This window comes from Mytilus edulis, chromosome 13, assembly GCF_963676685.1.
Source record: "Mytilus edulis chromosome 13, xbMytEdul2.2, whole genome shotgun sequence".
NCBI classification, from domain to species: domain Eukaryota; kingdom Metazoa; phylum Mollusca; class Bivalvia; order Mytilida; family Mytilidae; genus Mytilus; species Mytilus edulis.
In genome coordinates, this window is record NC_092356.1 from 66,657,703 (window position 1) to 66,681,352 (window position 23,650).

The 23,650-nt window shown below is 31.8% G+C and overlaps 1 protein-coding gene across 4 annotated transcripts; it reads left to right on the forward strand.

Annotated features, from left to right (window-relative positions):
* Positions 1 to 997: 997 nt before the first annotated feature.
* On the forward strand, positions 998 to 21,414 carry LOC139500657 (uncharacterized). 4 transcript variants are annotated; one of them, XM_071289421.1, is made up of 13 exons: positions 998 to 1,127; positions 2,159 to 2,220; positions 5,119 to 5,188; positions 5,698 to 5,850; positions 9,058 to 9,213; positions 9,588 to 9,696; positions 11,670 to 11,743; positions 15,876 to 15,930; positions 17,011 to 17,114; positions 18,178 to 18,723; positions 19,372 to 19,416; positions 19,934 to 20,001; positions 20,564 to 21,414. In XM_071289421.1, exons 2-12 carry the CDS (start codon positions 2,182 to 2,184, stop codon positions 19,999 to 20,001), a joined length of 1,419 nt encoding a protein of 472 aa, XP_071145522.1. In that variant the 5' UTR covers positions 998 to 1,127; positions 2,159 to 2,181; the 3' UTR covers positions 20,564 to 21,414. The 4 variants fall into 4 exon arrangements, with proteins under 4 accessions (XP_071145522.1, XP_071145520.1, XP_071145521.1 ...); XM_071289419.1 differs by having other exon boundaries at positions 19,934 to 19,990; XM_071289420.1 differs by having other exon boundaries at positions 19,940 to 19,990.
* The last annotated feature ends 2,236 nt before the right edge of the window (positions 21,415 to 23,650 follow it).

Sequence of the window (23,650 nt, forward strand, 5' to 3'; positions counted from 1 at the left end):
CCGTAGTTAAATTTAAGTCAATATTACCATTTTTTCCTATGGGAACTTTGTTTTTCCTTTATTTTTTTTTATTTATATTATCTGCGTCATCCTTAAATTCTGTATAATTTGCATATTAATGTTTTCCAATTAAAAGTTTTTATGTGTATTCCTTAATCACAACGCACTGAACTTCCTCGTACACGGGTCCATGGGTATATTAAAATGCGACGCTATACTAATGGAAAATTTGTTGTTTGTAAAGAATGAATCAATACTTTTACACTTGTTGGTATATGTGATAAGGTACATGTAGTTCTTCTTAACAGTTAGATTATACACATTTACCTCTACTTGTTTTTACTATTGTATGTGAGATCTCTATTCGTTATGCAATACATTATGCTAAATAAAGAGATTCGTATAACGTATCTAATTTAGTTGTCACCAGTTATGTCCACTGGGAAGTACAATGAATACAGTTTGGTTATATTTTATCAATATAATCAAAAACAAGTACACGAATGCCCCACTCGCACTATCATTTTCTATAGATATAGGAAGATTGGACTTCAACTTCATCAAAAACTACCTTGACCAAAAACTTCAATCTGAAACGGGACAGACGGACGGACGAATGGACGGAAGAACAGACGCACAGACCAGAAAACATTATCGTAGGTGGTATTGTAGGTGGGGTATGGAAATCTCAATGCATAAAGTGCCATTTGGCAGGGGGCGTGGTTATCATAAGAATAAGTTAAACTTAGTATACAACTGACGAATAAGTACACATAATTTATTGTAATTCAATAGTTTTCAGATCTTTTTTTATTTCATTATTTGTTAATTCTCTTTTCAATCATAATCATAGTTTATTAAAAATAGTATTGACTTAACATGTGAGCAGCTCTTACATTTTTTTGTGCTTCTTTTATAACAAACAAACCGTAAAATCTAGATCTTATTACAGATTCTAGATCTGTAAATATCGAATTCTTATTCAAATACATGATTTACATGGAAACAGTTAAATAAGGAAATATTTATGGTCTATCCCAAGGTTATGTCCGCGTAGGGACGCTACCGAAATTATATTATATCAATAACTAGGGTAACTTGTGTTTAAAGAACATACAGGTTTACAGGTAAGCACAACATGTTTAAACTTGATTTAGTTTTAAATTTTATTTGTGTTTATTTATATTATTTATTGATCATATCATTCGCTTTGCGCATCTGCACAATGCGATTTAATTAAGTAATGAAATAGATATAGTATTGTTTTATGTGTAAGAATTGTAACCTTCTTTCATTATCAACACAAGCAATTTATAAATTTCCGGCTTTCTTTTTACACAACTATTAAAATCGGGACATTAATTTCTAGCTAATGGCAATCCCCTAATGCCTACCAGTAACATTGTTTAAGTTCCTATCTTTTGACTATTCTTATGTCTCTTTGTAATGATTTTTAATAAAATCAGACTTTAACCTTTAATTGTTTACTATTTTAAACATTGTGACTTGGAGGGAGAGTTAGCTCATTGACACTTAAACCCAGCTTCCTATTTATATGTATAGTGTCAATGAGGGGTAGGCATCAATAAATGTTTGTAAATTTATCCTCGACTAGAGAAAAACAATAAAACAAAATTGTGTGTTTGCTTGTTCAGATACGCACCATTTAGGATAAAGAATTCGAAGGTAGTCTGATCGGCTCGGTGTCGTAATAATATATCTGGATAGGGTGACAAGTATTCTTGGGTATAGATATACATTGTTAACTTGCATGTAAATGATTCTTCTTCCTCTTCCTCCTTCCGTTCATCAGCACCAGCCGTCGCGGCAGCTTTTATTCTTATTTATTAATCGGATTATAAAGTGTTGAGGTTTTTTTTTTAAATAGGTCAGTTTTAAAAAGCTTAGAATATTTATATTAAATCTATAATTAAAAGAGTTGAGAATGATCTCAGGTGCTTTGAAAGGTTAAGCAGACCCTGTTCCACATGTGACACCCGTCATGTTGCTCGTGTAACATCTTTGGAAGTAAAAACTAATCCGTGTAAATTTCAAATGTAAATTATAGTGCTAAATGCACCTGTATGCTCCTGCAAGCATTGATAAGCCCAGAAATAGAAATGAACATGTAAAATAAAAAATAAAAATTTATTTGCAGCTAAATACTTCAGTTTATACAGCATGATTCGGTGTATAATTTTAGTTGCCAGTATTTACCATGTGAGTACTTACAAACACGTAAACATTTACATTTAGTTTATATCTAGTTTCAAATGAATGACACCAACGTCGTGAAATCGAAGAAAGACAGACAGTTATATGATCCTAGCAAATACAAATTCATGAATAACTGATGCGATATGAAGCCATTAACGAACAAAGCCGAAATGGTATATTGGTCAACTGAATGACTAGGACCTACGTAAAACTTAAAAAAAAACAGTCTAAAGAAGTTATTTGTTTTACCATTTAAAGCCGTTTATTCATTAGCTCATGTTAGATATCAATACTGTTTTAAGAAAATCATAATTATTACCAAGAATGTCGTGATAGTTGGTCATGTGTAATCGCATGATTTGAACTAGATATCGTTACTCTTAAGTGCAAACTTCCGCGTAGAAAATCTCGCTAAATTGAATTAGAAAAGGCTTAGTTGATATATTCCCATCCCCGTAACTGGCGTTATATTTAAATCTCAACAACTCAAGATATGATCTTTATGTAACTTAGTATTTAATATGTGTAAGTTCAATTAGTAGGATTTGATTCGCCGATAGTCAACAAATGGTCCGTATAACAAAACATAAACCACATTTGATACTTGTAGATTTGTTAATTTATTTGTCGATGATAAAGGGCAGGCAAAAGATACTTTTTTTTAAATTTGAAGGTTAATCTTTTATGTACGTTTTTCTTATATTATTTCTCGTATCTATAATCATGATAATGTCCATGCATATTATGTAAACACTAAGATAACACAAACTTTACCTGCACTACATACCTGAATTTCCGTGACTACAAATAATCTAATTTCGGTTTCTATTTCCTTATTTTGACACTTTGGGATCAACAGTAGTGTTTTGTGTTCATAAATGATATCTAAACTAAATATTTACATATTGTAATGCAAAGTAGTAAACCAAAGATAATTTCATTGGTTATCACGATGAAAAACATTTTATAACACCCAAGTTCATAACACCTACATGTTATTAAACGGATATTTGATATAAGTATGTAGAAATACAGTACTGTTTTTAATATCTAATTTCCTTTATATGAGTGTTTGAATTAGAGTTGACAAAATAGAAAATAATGGGCAAAAAATAAAAAATATCACGAAAAGAGAAAATAAACACCAGAAAATGTATAAAGAATAATTAAGTGATAGTAAATAAAGAACAAAGAATAATGGGCAAACAGTATACTGAATATTATGAGTACTTCAGATTTTAAGTCCATCGTTTAAAGTTTCAAGAATAGTACTGGAGATATAAAAGAGGGACGAAAGATACCAAAGGGACAGTCAAACTCATAAATCTAAAACAAACTGACAACGCCATGGCCAAAAATAAAAAAGACAAACAGAAAAACAATAGTACACACGACACAACATAGAAAACTAAAGAATAAACAACACGAACCCCACCAAAAACTAGGGGTGATCTCAGGTGCTCCGGAAGGGTAAGCAGATCCTGCTCCACATGTGGCACCCGTCGTGTTGCTTAAGTGATTACAAATCCGGTAAATAGTCTAATTCGGTAGGTCATATTCATGAAAGGGAAGGGGATTGTAGTTACGACGTAAGGAACATATCCGATATCATTTGTGAAACGGTTATTCCATAACGGTCAACCAACTCGTGATGGCGTCCGTAAAATTTACGAAGGGATGATTTCAACTTTACCATTTGGAACTCTTGGTTTAATAACTTCCTTGTGAGCAGCAAACCTCTATCAAGAAAATCATGATAGGAAATGCAAGCACGGGAATATCGTATCAATTGGGAGATATATACCCCGTATGCAGGTGCTGCTGGAATGTTGCTTCTTAGAAATGGAAAGTTCAAAATTGGAAAGCTGAAATCATCTCTTTTGTCGTAAAGTTTTGTTTTCAACCGACCCTCATTGTCAATTTCTAGATGTAAGTCAAGATATGAAGCCGACTTAACTGTATCTGTAGTATCCTTTATCTCTAGTTCGATTGTTGTACTAAAAGAAAGTTTAATTGCGCTAAAAATGAAAATAAACCCCCAACAAAACAGGATTGAAATTTTGTATTTGCGCCAGACGCGCGTACGTTAACAAAAGACTCGTGAATAACGCTCGATTAAAAAAAGGCAAATATAGTACGTAGTTGAAAAGCATTGAGGACCAAAATAAGGTCAAGCTCCGGAGATCGAAAGTCCAACAATTGGAACCCCAGCAAATATATCTAAATTCCAGCGCTTCAACCATAACTCAACAGCTGAACATAAAAAGACAGGTATTGGGGATTGAAGTCACAATGGTGTTAGTGCCAGCAGTTGTTGTCGTTGGTTCATGTCCGTCATATTTGTTGCGAATTAGATCAGCTGTCTCGTTTAAACTATTTTATATTCATTTATAGTAATATGAAAAGTAATTTTAAACAAAATTAGGTTCCAGCTGGATCAGTCAAAGTATGCCTTAAAGGAATTGATAATCTTAGTCTTAAATCTACAATTCAGTACATTTACGCAAGCTAGACCAGATAAGAGTGACGCTTATAACAATTAAAACAGTCTTTTCGGTATCTTCGTCTTTAACCGTTTTACTGATATTATATATTTTTTGTAATTGTCTTGTCAGCTTTCCCTCGACGTATTTCTATTTCATTCTTCCGAATATTTCTTTAATTTTTTCCCACTGTATTGTGTTCCGTTCTTTACTGTCAAATAATAGCATACATAATTGAAGGATATATTGTCATAGTGTCAAAAATCACAAAACATCATGAATATCATCTAAGACCGTTGTCCTAATAATCATACAACGGTGTATAATTGTTACGTGAGGTACTTTATACAATTTTGAGGCTAACCATGCTAACAGTCCTCTTTTTCTTCATTAATATTTATTTTCTTTTTCTTTCAAGGTTTCGATGACTTATATATATTACAAACAGCTGAACAGGAATTGCCTCCCTTACTATGATTGTGAACCAGGTTAGAACATGTGTTTAACTCAATTAAAGAGTAATTTATTTAGCTGTTACATAGATCCATCGATTAATGGTTAGTTGTTAACGTCCAGTGGCAAATATTTCATGTGTGTTCAGGTCAATAAATAATACATTTCAATACTGTATCGTATAATAAAGAGAGCAAAAGTCGTTTTAAAAGCAAAAGTGTAATATATAAAATAGCGTGTGGAATTATTAATTCACTAATTTTTTTATTAATTGAAAGTCAGGTTTAAAATAAATCTAAAATTTGAATTGTTTCAATTGACTTCTGTTCGAGAGTACCTTTATTTACCCAACGAGTTTGTTGGGTTTATCTACTCTGGCGATGGAGTTTTTAATTTAGTCTTTTCACGCGATTAAGTTGTTGAATTTATCTATTTACGCGATGGCTCTATTATCAGAATGTTTCGAAAAGTATTTCCAGGTCCAATATAATAACTGTGTTTACTTTCAGTTTTTTTTATTATATGCGCTAAATTTCGTTTACAGGAAATGAAATACAGCCATGTACTAAAAACTTTACTCGTGATTTATGTGCACCTTGTTCGGAGGGAATGAAACAACCAGATTTGATATCTTCATTTGGTGGAGATGCGAGTACAACAGCCTGCTTTAAACCAAAGGAAAAATGTCTGGCACAAGGTAACATTCAAATTAGATGTTTCATGGTGTAAACTATTTATAAATAAGTTCAACTTGATAAAACTATCGAAACATAAAAATAAGAAGTAGTTATATGACAACTAACGAGACAGTTATATACTAGAGACTGATGGTCGATAATGTTAATCATAATAAAGAGATGCAGTATGATTACCATAAATTCAACTTATATTCAAGAGACTACAAAAGTTTACACATGCAGACTCGATATATACTTTAATCTATAAAAAGAGCCGACACATCATATAAGATAAGATAAGATAGATGATAAGATAAGATGATAAGATAAGATAAGATCAGATAAGATAAGATAAGATAGATGATAAGATAAGATAAGATAAGATAAGATAGATGATAAGATAAGATAAGATAGATGATAAGATAAGATGAAAAAATAAGATGATAAGATAAGATGATGAGATAAGATGATAAGATAAGATAAGATAAGATAAGATAAGATAAGATAAGATAAGATAGATGATAAGATAAGATAAGATAAGATAAGATAAGATAAGATAGATGATAAGATAAGATAAGATAAGATAAGATAAAAATACGAAATAAAAATATGAAAAACATATGACCATCATTAAAAAACAGAGTTTAACAAGATGAATCTACTAGAATTCTTTGTTCTGATACAATAAAAAAAAAAAAAAGACACACACCACATAGTGACACCATGTGTTTTATTCCTGGTAGAATAACCGATAACAAATTTGAGGGTTTTAGATGTCATAGAATAATGGTTGCATTGATAAAAAAAGAATATTTTCTTGAAATGATAGACAAAGTGTGACAACCACTGATATTTAAAAATAAGACCAAACAGTCACAGTACTGAAAGCTTTGGCAAAATCAAACGGACTCACAAACATGTTTAACCCCGCCGCATTTTTGCGCCTGTCCCAAGTCAGGAGCCTCTTTGACACATTCCCCATTTCCATTCTCAATTTTATGTACTTAGATTTTTGATTATGGACCCACATTTCAAGTTGGTCCAAATCAGGATCTAAAATTATTATATTAAGTATTGTCTAATAGCAAGAAATTTTCAATTGCACAGTATTGTGCAATAGCAAGAAATTTTCAATTGCACAGTATTGCGGAATAGCAAAAAGTAAAATCACAAAAATACTGAACTTAGAGGAAGATCAATTGGGAAAGTCCATAATCACATGGCAAAATCAAATAACAAAACGCATCAAAAACGAATGGACAAGAACTGTCATATTCCTGACTTGGTACAGAAATCTTCAATTGCACAGTATTGTGCAATAGCAAGTTTTTTCAATTGCACAGTATTGCGCAATAGCAAGAAATATCTAATTGCACAATATTGCGCAATAGCAAGAAATTTTCAATTGGAGTTATCTTTCTTTGTCCAGAATAGTAGTTGAATCAAAACAATCTTTACCATTCAGTGATAACAAGTCTATTTTTACATTTTGATATTTGATGATGTATTTAAATTTGTAGTTATTGTTGCAAACTCCATTAGAAATTTGAATTGAGATCAGTTTTGGAATAAGGGAAAGGGGGAGGTGAAAAAAAATTGAGGGGAGGGGGGTTCAATTTTTTTCATTTCAGTCTGCTGTTGTTTTTTATTTGGGCGGGTTGTTGTCTCTTTGACACATTCCCCATTTCCATTCTCAATTTTATCCTATATATAGCAGATCACTGGAGGATAAGTTGTTCCTATTCTAATAGTGCCAAGCGTTGACCTTTTCATATTGAATTATTAGTTTAAACAAATGTTTTTTAAACAATCAATGGTTAAATGTAACAATATCGTTCGTGTAGTTCATCGGCACAGATCATTTAATGGTAGTGTTTATTAAACAGGAAAAAATAGCATTATTACCTAGATAACTATTTATATAAATGCCTTTTACTCTAGAAACTCAGGTCAAATCATTGTAGACTCTGAACCTAATACTTTATAGTGATGGTTCACATTTTTGATATACAAAAATGTATTAAGCATGTTTATTTAACTTTAACAATATACACTGAAGTAATGACAGTAATTTGAAAAAAGATTATCAGTAATTATGAAGATAATTTTCCACGTTTTGCGTTATCTTATTACTTGTTGTATTTTGCTGTCTGAATGTGAACAGCATACATGAATTTGCTAAAAGACCTCAATAAAAATTAGACAAGTTCTAATTGAGTAACCCTCTTTAGGTAAATAATTTATCATTAACATTAGGTCTTTTTACTATTCTGTGGAAAGGCCTATTGTATTTGTTCTGATTATTTTTTTTGTTCTTCTTCCGCCGACTTTGTAACGTGCCCTGTTTTGTGGTTTGGCAAGATGTCGCTTATACTTGTTGCCTACGATATCGAACAGATAATTGCGCAAACATTTTGAGACTGACCCTGTTTAGTTGAAGACTTGTTAGTGTACGAGTTATCTCCCCAAAAAATGTTTTCTTTGTGGTGAGATCTCCTCTATAACCGTAAGATAAAGCGACAAATTGATGGCTATATCCTCAGAATTTCTTGTTTAATTTTGACGGACGCTATACGAAGATTCCATGTGAGAGTTTTCTTTTCTAATGCATTCGAAATAATAGGTAAACCATAAGTGATAGAGACTTTGGGTTTGTCGATTTGAGGTCCTTGATCCAAAGAATAAAACAACTAGGTCATGGGGAATGGTCAAGGTCAAAACTTCTTTGTTCTTTGATCTCCTTGTCACTTTTAAAGGTTAATTGGTTATTACTCCAACTTGGTACTTGATAAAGTCATAAGATTTTTTGCAATCTGTTGGTTGACATGTGACCTTATATCTCCATCATTACAGGCAAAAGTATATAGAAACCATATATTTAAAAAACAGTGTAAATAAAGCTATCATATGAGACCGGAAGTTACATTTTGCAAACCGAAAGTTGATAATTATCCCCTCTTAATGCCTGCAAAACTACAATGTATATAGAAACCTTTATTCATTGAATCAGTACAAAGCAACATATACAAAGACGCCTAAAGTAACTATGAGTAAACCGAAAGTAGCTTCTCAACAATAATTTATAAAATTCAATTGTTCTCTGAATATTTTTATTTATTATTGTTATTTTTTTATTATTATTATTATTATTATTATTATTATTATTATTATTATTATTATTATTATTTTTTATTATTATTATTATTATTATTATTATTATTATTCAGATATCACTTATAGTCGTGTTAAATCTGAAGGAGGTTACTGTGACGATTTAAAAGAATGTAAATGCAATACAGCAGAGGGTTACTATGGAGATCCCTGTTTATGTTATCAGAAAGTCGAAGGCTGTCCACCTAACACAACACTAAGTCAAACAGGAGGTACGTTACTCATTGAATTTATAAACATAATAGTCATGCGGTATGATTTTTCTCATTGTTGAAGGCATTTCTATGTCATATTGGTCTCTTGTGAAATTTTGTAGTCATTGTTATTTTTATCATTTCAGTAGTCCAAATAATTATGACGTCTGGCAAGGCTATTTTATATTTTTTGTGGGACGCTGTCGTAGAAATGCGTCCCAGAAAAAATATAAAATAGCCTTGCCAGACGTCATAAGTATTTGGACTACCATCTCAGAAGCAATCAAAAATCTGTTCACTATTAACATACAACGGTTTCAATATAAAGCATTCATTTCTGTATTTCTAAATTTTACCATAACATAGTATACTGATAATCCCTTTCTCCTTAGAATGTATTCCATGTCCAGATGGTACTTACAAGAATGGAAGTGGATGTGGTCCATGTCGTCATATACAAACTACATCTCTAGAACCAATTGTGCCTCATAAGATACCTAGGTAAGTATGCGAGAATTATGAAATCAATATTCTAGTTATTTTGGATTATAAAAACCTATCAAAGAAACCATATAATCAAAATCATTGTTAAAATCTTACCAAAGATGACAGGCTTTTAAAACAAGGTCGGAGAGCATTGACAAGCCAAAATTTTAAACAAATTTAGCTAGAATAGTTTGTCTCTGTCTTAAAAACTAAATATTAATACTTATAGACAAGATTACAAAAACTTCATTGTAAAATATCTATTCTAAACAATGACAAGTATGTGTTTCATCTCATTATGTCTCCCAATCAATTAATTATTTTGTTCATAATCATTTATCTGTTTCCCTTTCCTCTATCGTCGCGTTTCTGAATTAATTATTCCGCATTCGTTTTTAAGAATTGTTAGTCAAAGTCTATCAAGGTGACACAATATGTTAGACTAGTATGTCTTGTGGTACAATCAGGGTTTTGTTTTCACATTGACAACTATTAAGAAGTAGTTTGAGGGACCAACATAATGGGGGAGGGGGCGTGGCGGGTTACTATGGAACCATATCGCGTTTTTTTTCTCCCTCAAATGAAAATGTCTTGAAAACAGTAGACACATGGGATCTGTAGTAATGACAATGGGAACATATTGCCCACTCTCAATTAAAGGGTCAGTGTTAACTTGTAACTTTGACCTTTGACATTGACCAATTTTTTTTTCAATTTTCACAAAATATTTGAAAAGTTGAAGAATCATTATAATCGAAATTGTTCTAAATGATAAAGCAAATTGATAACGAATTGGAAGAATGACCAGGTAGTCCTTATGTATTTATCCTTAAGGGGATTTTGTTTGGAAGGCTTCGTAACAGCATTCTGTCACACTCATTCTTTGTTATTTGTTATTGTTATACATTAGTGTAAAATTGAGAAAGGAAATGGTGAATATGTCAAAGCGACAACCACCCGACCATATAGCAAACAACAGCCGAAGGCAACCAATGGGTCTTCAATGTAGCGAGAATTCCCGCACCCGTAGGTGTCCTTCAGCTGGCCCCTAAAATATGCATAATAGTACAGTGATAATGGACGTCATACTAAACTCCGAATTGTCTTTCTATTCTCTTCGTTGTAATCATTGATTTAATTGTACTCAAATAATTGTAATCATTTTGTAATCCTTGTACCAAATTTAACTTGTGATTATTCGACCTGTAATGGGCGTCTTTAATTGACAATAAAAGAGGGACGAAAGATACCAAAGGGACAGTCAAACTCATAAATCTAAAACAAACTGACAACGCCATGGCTAAAAATAAAAAAGACAAACAGAAAAACAATAGTACACACGACACCACATAGAAAACTAAAGAATAAACAACACGAACCCCACCAAAAACTAGGGGTGATCTCAGGTGCTCCGGAAGGGTAAGCAGATCCTGCTCCACATGTGGCACCCGTCGTGTTGCTTAAGTGATTACAAATCCGGTAATAAAATATATTTGATTTGATTTGATTTGATTTATTGAAACTGATTTTACCAGTACAGATATTATTTGTTTTGTTCAATTTGTTCAACTACATTGAATGCAGTAAAACCTGCTGGTCTCAGAAATTTGTTCTCTGTCTGATTATTAAAAATATCATTAACAAAATAACGAGTCTATTTGGTTTTCAATGCTCCATAACTTTCTGCAGTTCAGTCATTCAGTTGTGTGCGTTGTCTGTAAAATGAATATGATCTATATGCATTTCCCACAAAGCTCTTAAAACGAAATACAATTGTATAATGGTAAGCGTTTTAAAACTTGTTCTTAAATAGGCAAACCTGTTGAAAAGTTCAAATAGTTTAAACAAATACATGTCTATTACAAGTTGTAATGTAATTCATTGGCAATTGTATAAGTTAACGTTTCAAAATATATTGCCACCAGGTTGACAAAAACCTTGTTTCCAAGAGTCAGTTTTTGCACTCCATTGTGTCTCATTTATTTCAGCGATACCATTCAGAAGCATATTATTCAGAGCACTCCTTTTATCATTTCACACATTTCTTCATCAACATTTTTACGTATGTATATTCATTCATATTATATTCACATTATCTTATTTCTGTAGTTTATTTGTAATATGAATCATGAATATTTTCTTCTTTGTCGATAAATTAAATCCAAGCGATTATAGAGTAATTTGTTTAAGCACAAGATTTTGTGGGCCAAACAACTTTTGTTTCTTTCAAACTGCAACGCATTATCGTCCGGTTCTCAATCCGATAAAACTTTAGGACCTATATGAAAATCTAGTAACAAAAAGACGGGAGATAACTCATAGAGAACTTCATTTTTTTACATAAATAAGGCCGTTAGTTTTCTCGTTTGAATTGTTTTACATTGCTTTATCGGGGCCTTTTATAGCTGACTATGCAGTATGGGCTTTGCTCATTGTTGAAGGCGGTACGGTGATCTATTGTTGTTAATGTCTGTGTCATTTTGGTCTTTTGTGGATAGTTGTCTCATTGGCAATCATACCACATCTTCTTTTTTATATATTTTACTATTACGTAAATAAGATACTGACAAAATCTGGCCTAAAAAAATAGCAGTCTGTAATTCACATACAAACTAGTTAGCAACACCACAAGCCCAAGCAACTTTTATAGTTGATATTATAGTTAATATAAAATGCTGAAGAAGATCCTGCTTGACTCGCGACATAAGACGTGTTACATATAAGCAATACCTAAAACGTTATATCAAAGGATTAGCAATTACATAAAATAGACTAGGCGATTATATTACCCGATTTATATATCTCGATTTTTGCTGAATAATTACATTTGATGTATGTTTCATTATAATACGTTATTCTGATTGGCTAACTGCACATCACATGTTATTCCGTAAGCAATTGCATTACACAATAAAACTTATCATTCATGATGACACGAGGTCCCATAATAAAGTGCAAATATTAATTAAGTAAAAACTTGATGTAAATCGTATTTTCATGATCATAGCTAAAAAAATGTAATTATAAGTATTGAATGCTTCTTTTTGTAACTTCATAGGGTTGTTAAAGCGTTGACCGTGCGCACATATTTAGAATGAAGCGCTTCCGCGCTTCATACAAAATGTATTTCGGTCAACGCTTTTACACCCCAATAAAGTTACAAAAAGAAGCATTCAATTCCTAAATGAAATTTAATATTTAAATTACTTTTATAAAGAAAAAACCTCATCATATATAACAGGATGAAATTTTGCATTTACGCCAGACGTGCGTTTCGTCTAAAATGACTCATCAGTGACGGTCGAATCCAATAGAGTTTAAAAAAAAAAGAAGCCAAATAATGTACAAAGTTGAAGAGTATTGAGGACCAACATTCCTTAAAGCTTTGCCAAATACAGCTAAGCTGATCTATTCCTGAGTTAGAAAAGCCTCAGTATTCCAATTATAACTTATACTCCCCAAGTCTAATGGTTAAAACGAATACCAATTTGCAACAAGTGTATAGCATATGGTTATCAAATCAAAAGGCAATAAATGTAACAGTTTGGTTATTCTCTAAACGGATAGCTTTATGCAATTGTTTGAGTATTTTAGTATATTGTGTACATACAAGCACTTCCTTCGTTTAATTTGATTGGTGATTTTAATTTTGTAGCGATGAATTAGTTTCGTTATTCAGCACTTAAATCTATGTCATATTTCTGCAAGTTCAATGACTGCAACAGTAACGGAGCACATTTTAAAGACATGCATTTCGACTTTTTAATCTCTCTTCATAGATCACGGCCGACACTCGGCTAACCGAGATATATTGAGTATGCGGCTATATGGGCGGTTGGTCTGTTAATCGAGTTGGTTATACGTCTGTTAAAAGTAAAACGCACAATTTAATGTTAAACTCTGTTAAATATACAGATTTTTGGCATATTATAAAAACCAAATAAAAAAAAAAAGAAAAGTGTCTGACAAAATGACATCTATTATAGAACATTTTCCACCTGTAAAAACATTTCATGGTCTGCGCAGTTTTCAGTTAGACTAAAAGGCGTCGCGCAAGTATGTAGTATTTATGCTTATACTCATATCATTTTTTTTTTAATAAAAGGCAAAACAAACAATTTTAGATATCATTTAACTGAAGAGACATGTATTGTCGAAATGCGTATTTGCAAGAAAATTGGTACCGTTTATTTTATTAAAGGACACAAAATAGTACTTTGGTTTTAAAAAATAAATTGACATTAGTAAATATTTCATTATTGTAATATAACGTGAATAATACCACGTTTTAGTGAAATTATGGGAATAAAGTCTGTTAATGGATCGGACAATTAAAATTGTGTCTGTTAAGAGTTATCAAGCCACGACGATAGTTTTGCTACCTTAATATTTTCAAATTGAAAAAGTTAAGAATGAGATGTTCTTAATTAAAAAAAAATAAAATACGGTGTAACAGTATCCTTCTAGTAAGAACATTTTTATTTTGACGTTATTTGCAATTTATTGAAGGGTGTGTCACTTCAATATAGCGTGATATGGATTGGCCGCTGGAATATGCATGAATTTATTATTAACGTTTTCAATCAGCCTTTATCTAAGTGTCTGTTTAAAGTAGCACGTTCTAATATCAGACTGAAAGTGTCTTTCTAATACAACTCAGGGTACATATAACGTGTTGTCTTTCTTATATGCACATGATATTTGTCACTAGACGTTAATGTAGCTACATTTGGTTATCTAAAGTTTTAATTCCTTTTATTCCGTTTAGTTCCTTTCTACATAAGTGCATGAGAGAACTGCAGTTGTCCGTATGTAAACTTCACACATTTGTCACCAATTTGAGGACATCGCGATCCGTTACTGTTTCAACACCCAGGGTAGTTTCATGCCTGTATTCTTAAACAATGATTATTTTTGCTCTCTTTTTTAGCAATGCATCACTTCCTACTGTCCTTACCTATTATTCTATATTCTGCGTCTCCATCCAGATTATCGGGTATACAATGAGGGTCCGGATTTTGGGTGTTGTTTATTGCGGTATTCTTTAAATTGTTATGTCACTTCTTCTACATTTTATTTATCTTACTCATTATTCTTTCAGATTCTCTATTCTTTATATTTTAGCATCCTAATATATTTTACTTACTGATGTTTAGTTACATGACGACGTTTATCTCTGATTAATATACTGGTTACCAATGTACAAATGTAGATGACAAATTGACGTCATTCATGACAATTAAACAGAATCCACATGTTATATGCGACCATTTTTGGATGAAATAAATATGACTTTAATATTACACTTTTTGAAACCATTTTTATCAGTTTTCAATTTCAATTTCCATTGTCTAAATTGTTCATTGTTCATGTGTTGTTTCCGTATATTTTATGTTTCATTGTCCATGTGCTGTTTCCGTATATTTTAGCCGCTCTTCTTGAGCCTAACCATTTGATCCGATAACACCCCATATAACAATAAAATTATACTTGTATTGCCCTGCAAAGCTCTTAACAGACCGGGTTTTAAATAAAAATTGATTAATGTCACCAAAATACAGATTTTCGTGAAGATTTTTTACACAATGGTATTAATATGGATATCAAACATAATGCCTGTCTTTCTTCGATGTTCAAAATATTGTTTGCAAGTAAATTCAACCAACGTGTCATTTTGTGTACATTTTGTGTGTGTAAAATGTGTATAAATTTATTGATGAGTAACTCGTCTATTCGTTTTATAGATCGTTTATCGTAGCAAGAAAAAAAAAAATACACCACTGGATTCAGTACATTAAATTGTTTTGTCAGACATGAATATTTTTTATGATAAACTTATATTTAAAAAGTTATACAATGAGATATACTGAACTTGCAATGATGTTCTCGATAACACCTGATTAACAGACTTTAGCCAACCCGATTAACGGACCAACCGCCGATATAGTCACATACTCAATATAGATTAACCGACCAATCTCTCGGTTAGCCGAGTGTCGGCCGTGATAGTTGCCTTGGACCGAAACAAGTAAGATCCCACTCAGTAAAAAAAACTCTGATTTATGTATGCCTGAAATACATTCCTTATTTTAGAATAATTTCTCATATCTTAACTGAAATATACCATATATTCAATGAATTTATTATCTTATATTTTGTTATTGACTTTTATCAAATATAATATTTCTTTATAGCTCTGCAAGTGAATCCACAAAAGTCCAAAGAAAAAGACAATGTATTGATCATTATGTAAGAATATTACTTAACAAGAATACATTTAAGGAATGACTGTAATATTTTCTGTCTATGAAGAAATAACATCATAAAATGGGGTGCACACTGTACGCAAGATATTTAACAGTGTGCACCACATTTTTGTCTGTCATATTTGAAAAGACAGAACAAATACTACAGTCATTCCTTATAATTTAATTCTAAATTCTATTTTGAACCGACGTAAACCATGAAAAACGTTGATGACATCACGGTCACATGACAAATTATGTCTATCAGCCGATAAACAAGACAACGTCAGCCAATCAGAAAACGCGTTACATCCAAAATTATTAATTCATAGTGATATTGTTCTAAAAAAACATTTTTAACAGTGTTACTTTAAGTAGACCACCAAACGCATCTTGTTCTAAAAAAAGAAATTCTGTGAATATAGACAATGAGATTTCCCATTGTTCACTAGTGTCAATATTTCATATTGTATATACTACTTGTATATTTTAACCTATTTTATAATCAGAGTAAAAAGTGTGGTGTTAATACGACCTTTTGTAACGAGATTTAATGTACAACGACTTATTCCAAACTGCTGTCGATGCATGTAATATATATATAATTTTTCTTTACTCGACAGCTTTAATAATACATTATAATAACACTAGAAATATTAAAGATTTAGGTATATGTGTGTTTTTTACCATCTCTCGTGTACTCAACCCGCTGTGACTAGACATACTTTGAATAAAACTAAACAAAAACTACTTAGGAATCGCAAGATCTTTATATATAATATTGGCAATTATTATTATTTGTCACAAAGCATGTTTCGTGCATACCAGTACCCCATTAAGTACCTTATCTGCGTATGTTAACCAACAATATCTTTCAACATTTTTGATTAAAAAAATATATATATTTCTGATTTTAAAAGTGTTTATCACATATAGTATATTGTAGCTTTTTTTGTACTGTAATACTTTAAAACAAAAATGTAGAAACAACAAGAACGAATTGTAGTCAAATTCAAAAAACGGAATTCGTAAAACAAAACCCGAATATCAGCCAATCTAACTCAGCCTATACTTACTTTTGTAGCATTGTTATTCTCGTAGCCTTGGTCATACTACTATCATTGGTAACTATAGCGATTTGTGTTAAAAGATCGGGATTTGTTCTTGCTGGAATTTGTTGGACAAATGGTATGTTTTCTAGAACTTTTCCATAAATGATTAATGTGGTATATATTTTACTTCGGAAACTTTTATATTAATTGTACAGCTATTATCTCCACACTATGTCTTGTTTTTAGTGATGTGATACTTTTTAGTTGGCAATTTCCACAGACCTTGTACTTGTTGTGATATATTTTAGTCATTGTTCATGCCTTCAGAATCTATAACTGATTTCTTATACTTGTATATATATATGATTGTTACTGAACTCGATTAAGACAACGTGAATTGTAGACAGAATGCAAATTATCAGAACACAATAATAAAACATGAAAGTTCACAAAGGTTACTGAAATACATTCATTGAATATGACATATTATGAGATAGCCGGAGATTTAAACCTTTAATGTTAAATAACAATATTTAAGATAAAAATATTAAATAAAATACTCTCGTGAAAGTTAATTATTATATAAAATTGAGGATGGAAATGGGGAATGTATCAAAGAGACAACAACCCGACTATAAAAAAAAAAAACAGCAGAAGGTCACCAACAGGTATTCAATGTAACGAGAAATTCCTAACTCGGAGGCGTCCTTCAGCTGGCCCAAAACAAATATATACTAGTTCAGTGATAATGAACGCCATACTAATTTCAAAATTGTACACAAGAAACTAAAATTAAAATAATACAAGACTAACGAAGACCAGAGGCTCCTGACTTGGGACAGGCGCAAAAATGCGGCGGGGTTAAACATGTTTATGAGATCTTAACCCTCCCCTATACCTCTAGCCAATGTAGAAAAGTAAACGCATAACAATACGTACATTTAAAATTCAATTCAAGAGAAGTCCGAGTCTGATGTCAGAAGATGTAACCAAAGAAAATAAACAAAATGACAATTATACATAAATAACAACAGACTACTAGCAGTTAACTGACATGCCTGTTGCAGACTTCAATTAAACTGATTGAAAGATTATGATTTCATCATATGAATATCAGGCACAATCCTTCCCGTTAGGGGTTTAGTATCATACCATCATATGTTCGTAATATTCTAATATCTTTACTATATTTAATAAAGGCAACGAACAACCAGAAATTGATGATGTACGTCAAAATGACGTTGAACTTGGAGAGGCTTTGATTAAGCATGAAAATGCAAATGCAAATATCGAACTGATGAAAGATACGGGAAATAATATGGCTGATTATCAAACAAAGGAGACCTCTCATCAATGTCCAACGTTCTCGCCAAAGCTCGTAGAACCGCGGGAGTCTGTTGATTCAGGCTGCCATGAAGAAAATATATCCGATATAGTAATGAATAACATGTATGCAGACCATAAAAGCTCAACTGATTCAGTATTCTGTAAAGCAGATACAGATATGTATGATTCAAAACAGCATGATAAAAACACTAAAGATTCACTGACATCCTCTGTATCATCTTTTAACGATGAAACTAAATCAGAAAATAATAATGGAAGGAACATTCCAAAACTTTCCATAGACTTTACTGTAATAAATAACAACACAAATAACAATTTGAATTTATCTGCAACTTGCAGTCCAGTGACTGTAAACTCGGAACCTCATACTCTTCAGCTTATTACAGCGAATGTTCGAGGTAGTTGTTCAATATTTTGTTTAAGATTTGTTACTTTGGGTGATACTTTTTATTTACATCAACACGTTTGAGTTGATTCAAATGGTGTCTTTTATTTATTTAAGTGTTCAGTGTTTTTGATGTTATGTCTTTTGGCATTTATAATGCAAAAGTTGTCTGTTTTTGTTCATAACTCAAAACAATTCCAACAACATCTTTTCATACTTTATAACTGACAAATCATGTGTTATATAGATAGGAAAATGAGATACGATAAAAAATGACACAAGTTTTTACCTATGACCAATTGGTGAGCGATGATAAGAGAATACTATCCCGTCATAACAATAAGAAAAATACAAACTGTATAATCAGCTATACAGGAATCGACATACAAAAAATTATACAATTCAAAATATTAATGAACATGTTACAACTTCTTCTCAACCAAACGATGTCATCTTTATGCCTGTTTTCCTGTACTTTCAACTACTATTGAGATATAAAAGAACGTTCTTCTTGTTAATATATCTACAAATATTTTGAACAAAACAAAATATAAAGTCACATGTAAAAGGTGTTCTTATTTGTATAAAATTATCTAAATTACTGAACATGTGGCAGTTTTCAAGTTAACAAAACATTGATTGTCCTTTGTTTATTTTCCAGAGCACCAAGGTGATACTAGTGACTATCACACTCAATCTGAACAAGGTGAGAATAATAAACATAACTAGTCAAGTTGTAAATAACCTGAAAGCAATAGCAAGTGCTCTAATTCAATTAATCACTTGCTGATATAATAAGAAAATTTTACTTCGAAGGTTTTGTATCAATCGGGAATGCAGTATATGTGATGTTCTCTTTTGACAAAAAAATCTTTTAGCACACTTAGAAAGAAAGACTATAATTAACAACTGTAAACTGCTAATAGTTTATGATGTGCAACGTTACTTTTCTATCCCAAATTCATGTATTTAGTTTTGATGTTATATTTGTTATTTTCATCGGATTTTGTCTAACGCTAAGTTCGTTTCTGTGTGTGTAACATTTTAATATTGTGTTGTTGTTCTCCTCTTATATTCAATGCGTTTCCCTTAGTTTTAGTTTGTAACCCAGATTTGATATTTTATATCCATTTATGAGTTTCGAACAGCGGTATACTCTGTTGCCCATATACATAATGCAAAAACCATTTTTCTTCTTTTGAGTATCGTTTTATGTTTTGTAGATGCAGTGCCTTCGACTAGTTCACAATCTGGGGAGTACATGTCTATGAATGTTTCAAGTAAGTATTAAGTAAGTATACCAGATTCCGGTGTGGCCTCACAATACATTTGTTAACATACTGAACGGTCTATTTCTATCTGTTTCCGGTACATGTTGAATAGTGTTACACTATATGTTTGAGCTTGAATATTGATGGGTGTTTTATAGAGTTTTTATCCATTCGTTTGATGTGTTGGAGCTCTTGATTTTGCCATTTAATTATAGACCTTCCGTTTTGAATTTTCCTTGGAACTTTTTTGATTTTACTTTGATCCGATATTGTTTTGAGAAACAAGAAAATAAGAAAAAAACATCAATGATTCCAAACGGTAATGAAGACAAAAGAAAACAGTCAAAGAAACATAACAATTAAATCGAAATATGATTAAAAAAAAACATGATTTAAACATTTGTTACAATTCTTAATGACTTTTTAACAGCGATATGCTACTGTTGCTTTTATTTAGAACTATAGGTAATTGGCTGAACTCCAGCATTAGGATGATACAACATAAATTTGTGTATTTACTAAAGGATTAATATGAACAATGGTGAGATATGTATGTTATTATTGTATTTTTTATCGTTCCAGCTCTTCACAGTAGGAGTGACACAAATGAGACAATACCCAGTAATCTTGAGAACTTTAATTTTGAAATCGAAGGTCTTCAAAGAAATAATTCAAATAGTATGAGCGGCCAATCAGAAACAGATATGAAACATGCTGGTCCAAAGAGTGTTGACAGTGGGGTTTATAATATATAACATCATGCTGTTGTAGAAGACAACTAACACGCTAACGCCAGTTTATATTAGTGACAGATTCGTATCAATTTGATATTTCCATAGGTCAGATTTTACTGTTTGATACGTTTTGGATCTAAGAACATCTGATGCGTGTTTGTATTGACAAATCGGGTTGACATGCGTTGTGAATTATAAGATCAAATTCTAAAATAAATAATGTACATTAAATCAATGCGAAAACCTTGATAAAAATACAATTCAGAGTGCGACAACTACGAAGGACGGAATGTTGGTCGCGTTATCCACCGATGTGTCCATTGCTTTAAAAGCTATAAACAATGCCGTTTATTATTTTGTGGACACTTGTACCGTAAAATGACGCGTCGAGTTCGATGTATAACTTTTTAATCATATTGTTATCATAATAATGAACACTGAATATCGATATGCATTTTTACATGTTCTAACCCTAAATGAATACAACATTCATCTTATAAAATACCTTACTTGCAAGACCCTGTATTTTATGTTAATATATGAGAATATGGTGAGGGACTGTCGAAAGGTTTTAATAAAGATGATGTGGAAAAGTGAAGAGAAAGACACATATGAAAAACAATTATTTTGATATTTAATGATGTAATAATATATATGTAAATACATTTATAATGACTGAAACTAAAATCATTTGTCATATCTGGTCTACTGTGTTCCATTTATTATTTAAAATATTATCTTTACATGTTTATATCATTTGCATAGTCCGCTTCTGTAGTGAAGTAATTGTATGCATATTAACGTTCAATGAAAATGTATTGCGTATACAAAATAATAGATAGTTTTGTTTCAATATAAGATATGTTATTATTTTAAAAGAACCTGAGTTCGTCTACTAATATAAAACAATACAACTACTCACATTACTACCTTAAAATAAATCCATTCAAATATTTTAATTTTAAGTGTATTAATAATGATGAGTAAAATCTCAAAGTAATGCTGTTGAGTTTATCTCTATTCTTCTTATTGAACATATACATTGAAATGCATTAACGATTATTTGGAGTGTCTATTTCTATTTTATTGTTGATAAACACGTGAACTGAGACGTGTCCTTCGTTGACTTATATGTATGCTTAAGAGCATTAGTTTATGAATTTGATTATGGAAATGTAAGACCGATAGAACGTTAACCCCATGTAAATGGACAAAGGAAAACAATAAATGTAAATATGTTTGGCTATGTTTAATTGCATAACTAGCATCAATGCTTTATCAAGGGAATCCTTTTACTTGAATCCATCTCAACAGTCACATATATATTTATCTTACATCCTATACATTACTAAGAATATGATTGGTTAAAAGCAACCGCGTGGAGACTGTGTATATTCCATATTAGTTTAGTAAATAAAGGCAACAGTAGTATACCGCTATTCAAAACTCATAAATCCATGGACAAAAAACAAAATCGGGATAACAAACTAAAACCGAGGGAAACGCATTATATATAAGAGGAGAACAACGACACAACACTAAAATGTAACACACACAGAAACGGACCAAGCATCAGACAAAATCCCTCGAGAATAACAAATATTACATCAAAACCAAATACATGAATTTGGGATAGACAAGTACCGTGACACGTCTTATCGCAATTTGAATTTACACTCAAAAATAAGAGAAAACAAACGACACAACGTTAAAATGTAACACACACAGAAACGAACTATAATATAACAATGGCCATATTCCTGACTTGGTACAGGACATTTTTAAAGGAAAAAATGGTGGGTTGAACCTGGTTTTGTGGCATGCCACACCTCCCTCTTTTATGACCATGTGAAATATAACATCAAAATGACAACACAACACCACAGGACTACAAAACAAACAAACCGGAGAACACAATTGACAAAGAAACACACGAACAACAGCCAACAAAAGGCAACAAGCTCAAAATTCCAATACGCCAGAAGTGCATTTTGTCCACACAAGACCCACTAGTGACGCCCAGATACAAAAGTTTGAAAGCCGAAACAAGTACAAAGTTGAACAGCATCGAGGACAGAAAGATAAAAATAGTTGTGCCAAAAACGGCCAGTAAGCACGGCTGTCTGAAATACACGGTTAGTTGTTAGGTGACGTTCCCTTATAAAAACAAAACAAGACTGAGAAAAAATCTTAAAGGTTTCAACAGACAAACAAATTGATGATTAAATATTGAAATAAATTCATAAAACACATCTTATACGGTATTTCCGGGCTTGTATTTCCTATCATGATTTCCTTAAAAGAGGGACGAAAGATACCAGAGGGACAGTCAAACTCATAAATGAATAGAGGACTATTGCTTACAAGGTGGCTCTTAAACCAAGAGTTCAAAATGGTGAAGTTGAAATCATCCCTTCGTAAATTTTATGGACGCCATCACGAGTTGGTTGACCCAAGAAGACTTACTATACAAATCCTTGGTTGACCGTTACGGTTTAACCGTTTCACAGATGATATATAATATGTTCCTAATGTCGTAACTACAATACCCTTCCCTCTTCATAATGTGACCTACTAAATTTGACTATTTATCACATTTTAATAACATAAGCAACACGACGGGTGCCACATGTGGAACAGGATCTGCTTACACTTGCGGAGCACCTGAGATCACCCGCAGTTTTTGGTGAGGTTCGTGTTGCTTAGTCTTTAGTTTTTCTATGTTGTGTCTTCTGTACTATTATTTGTCTGTTTGTCTTTTTATATTTAGCCATGGCGTTGTCAGTTAATTTTCAATCTATGAGTTTGACTATCCCTCTGGTATCATTCGTCTCTCTTTAAAGCTAACAAGTTGTTATTGTTGGCGTTCGTTTTTGTATGACCAATAGAAGTAAGATTTCTAAGTGCTAACGATAAGTAATATTTTACGCCGGAT

Excerpts from the sequence above, each read along its gene's own strand:
- LOC139500657 (XM_071289419.1), top strand. The coding sequence starts at position 2,182 with ATGATTCGGTGTATAATTTTAGTTGCCAGTATTTACCAT. Across the intron at positions 2,221-5,118 it reads TAGTTGCCAGTATTTACCAT|GTTTCGATGACTTATATATA; the intron begins GTGAGTACTTAC and ends TTTTCTTTCAAG. Across the intron at positions 9,214-9,587 it reads AACACTAAGTCAAACAGGAG|AATGTATTCCATGTCCAGAT; the intron begins GTACGTTACTCA and ends CTTTCTCCTTAG.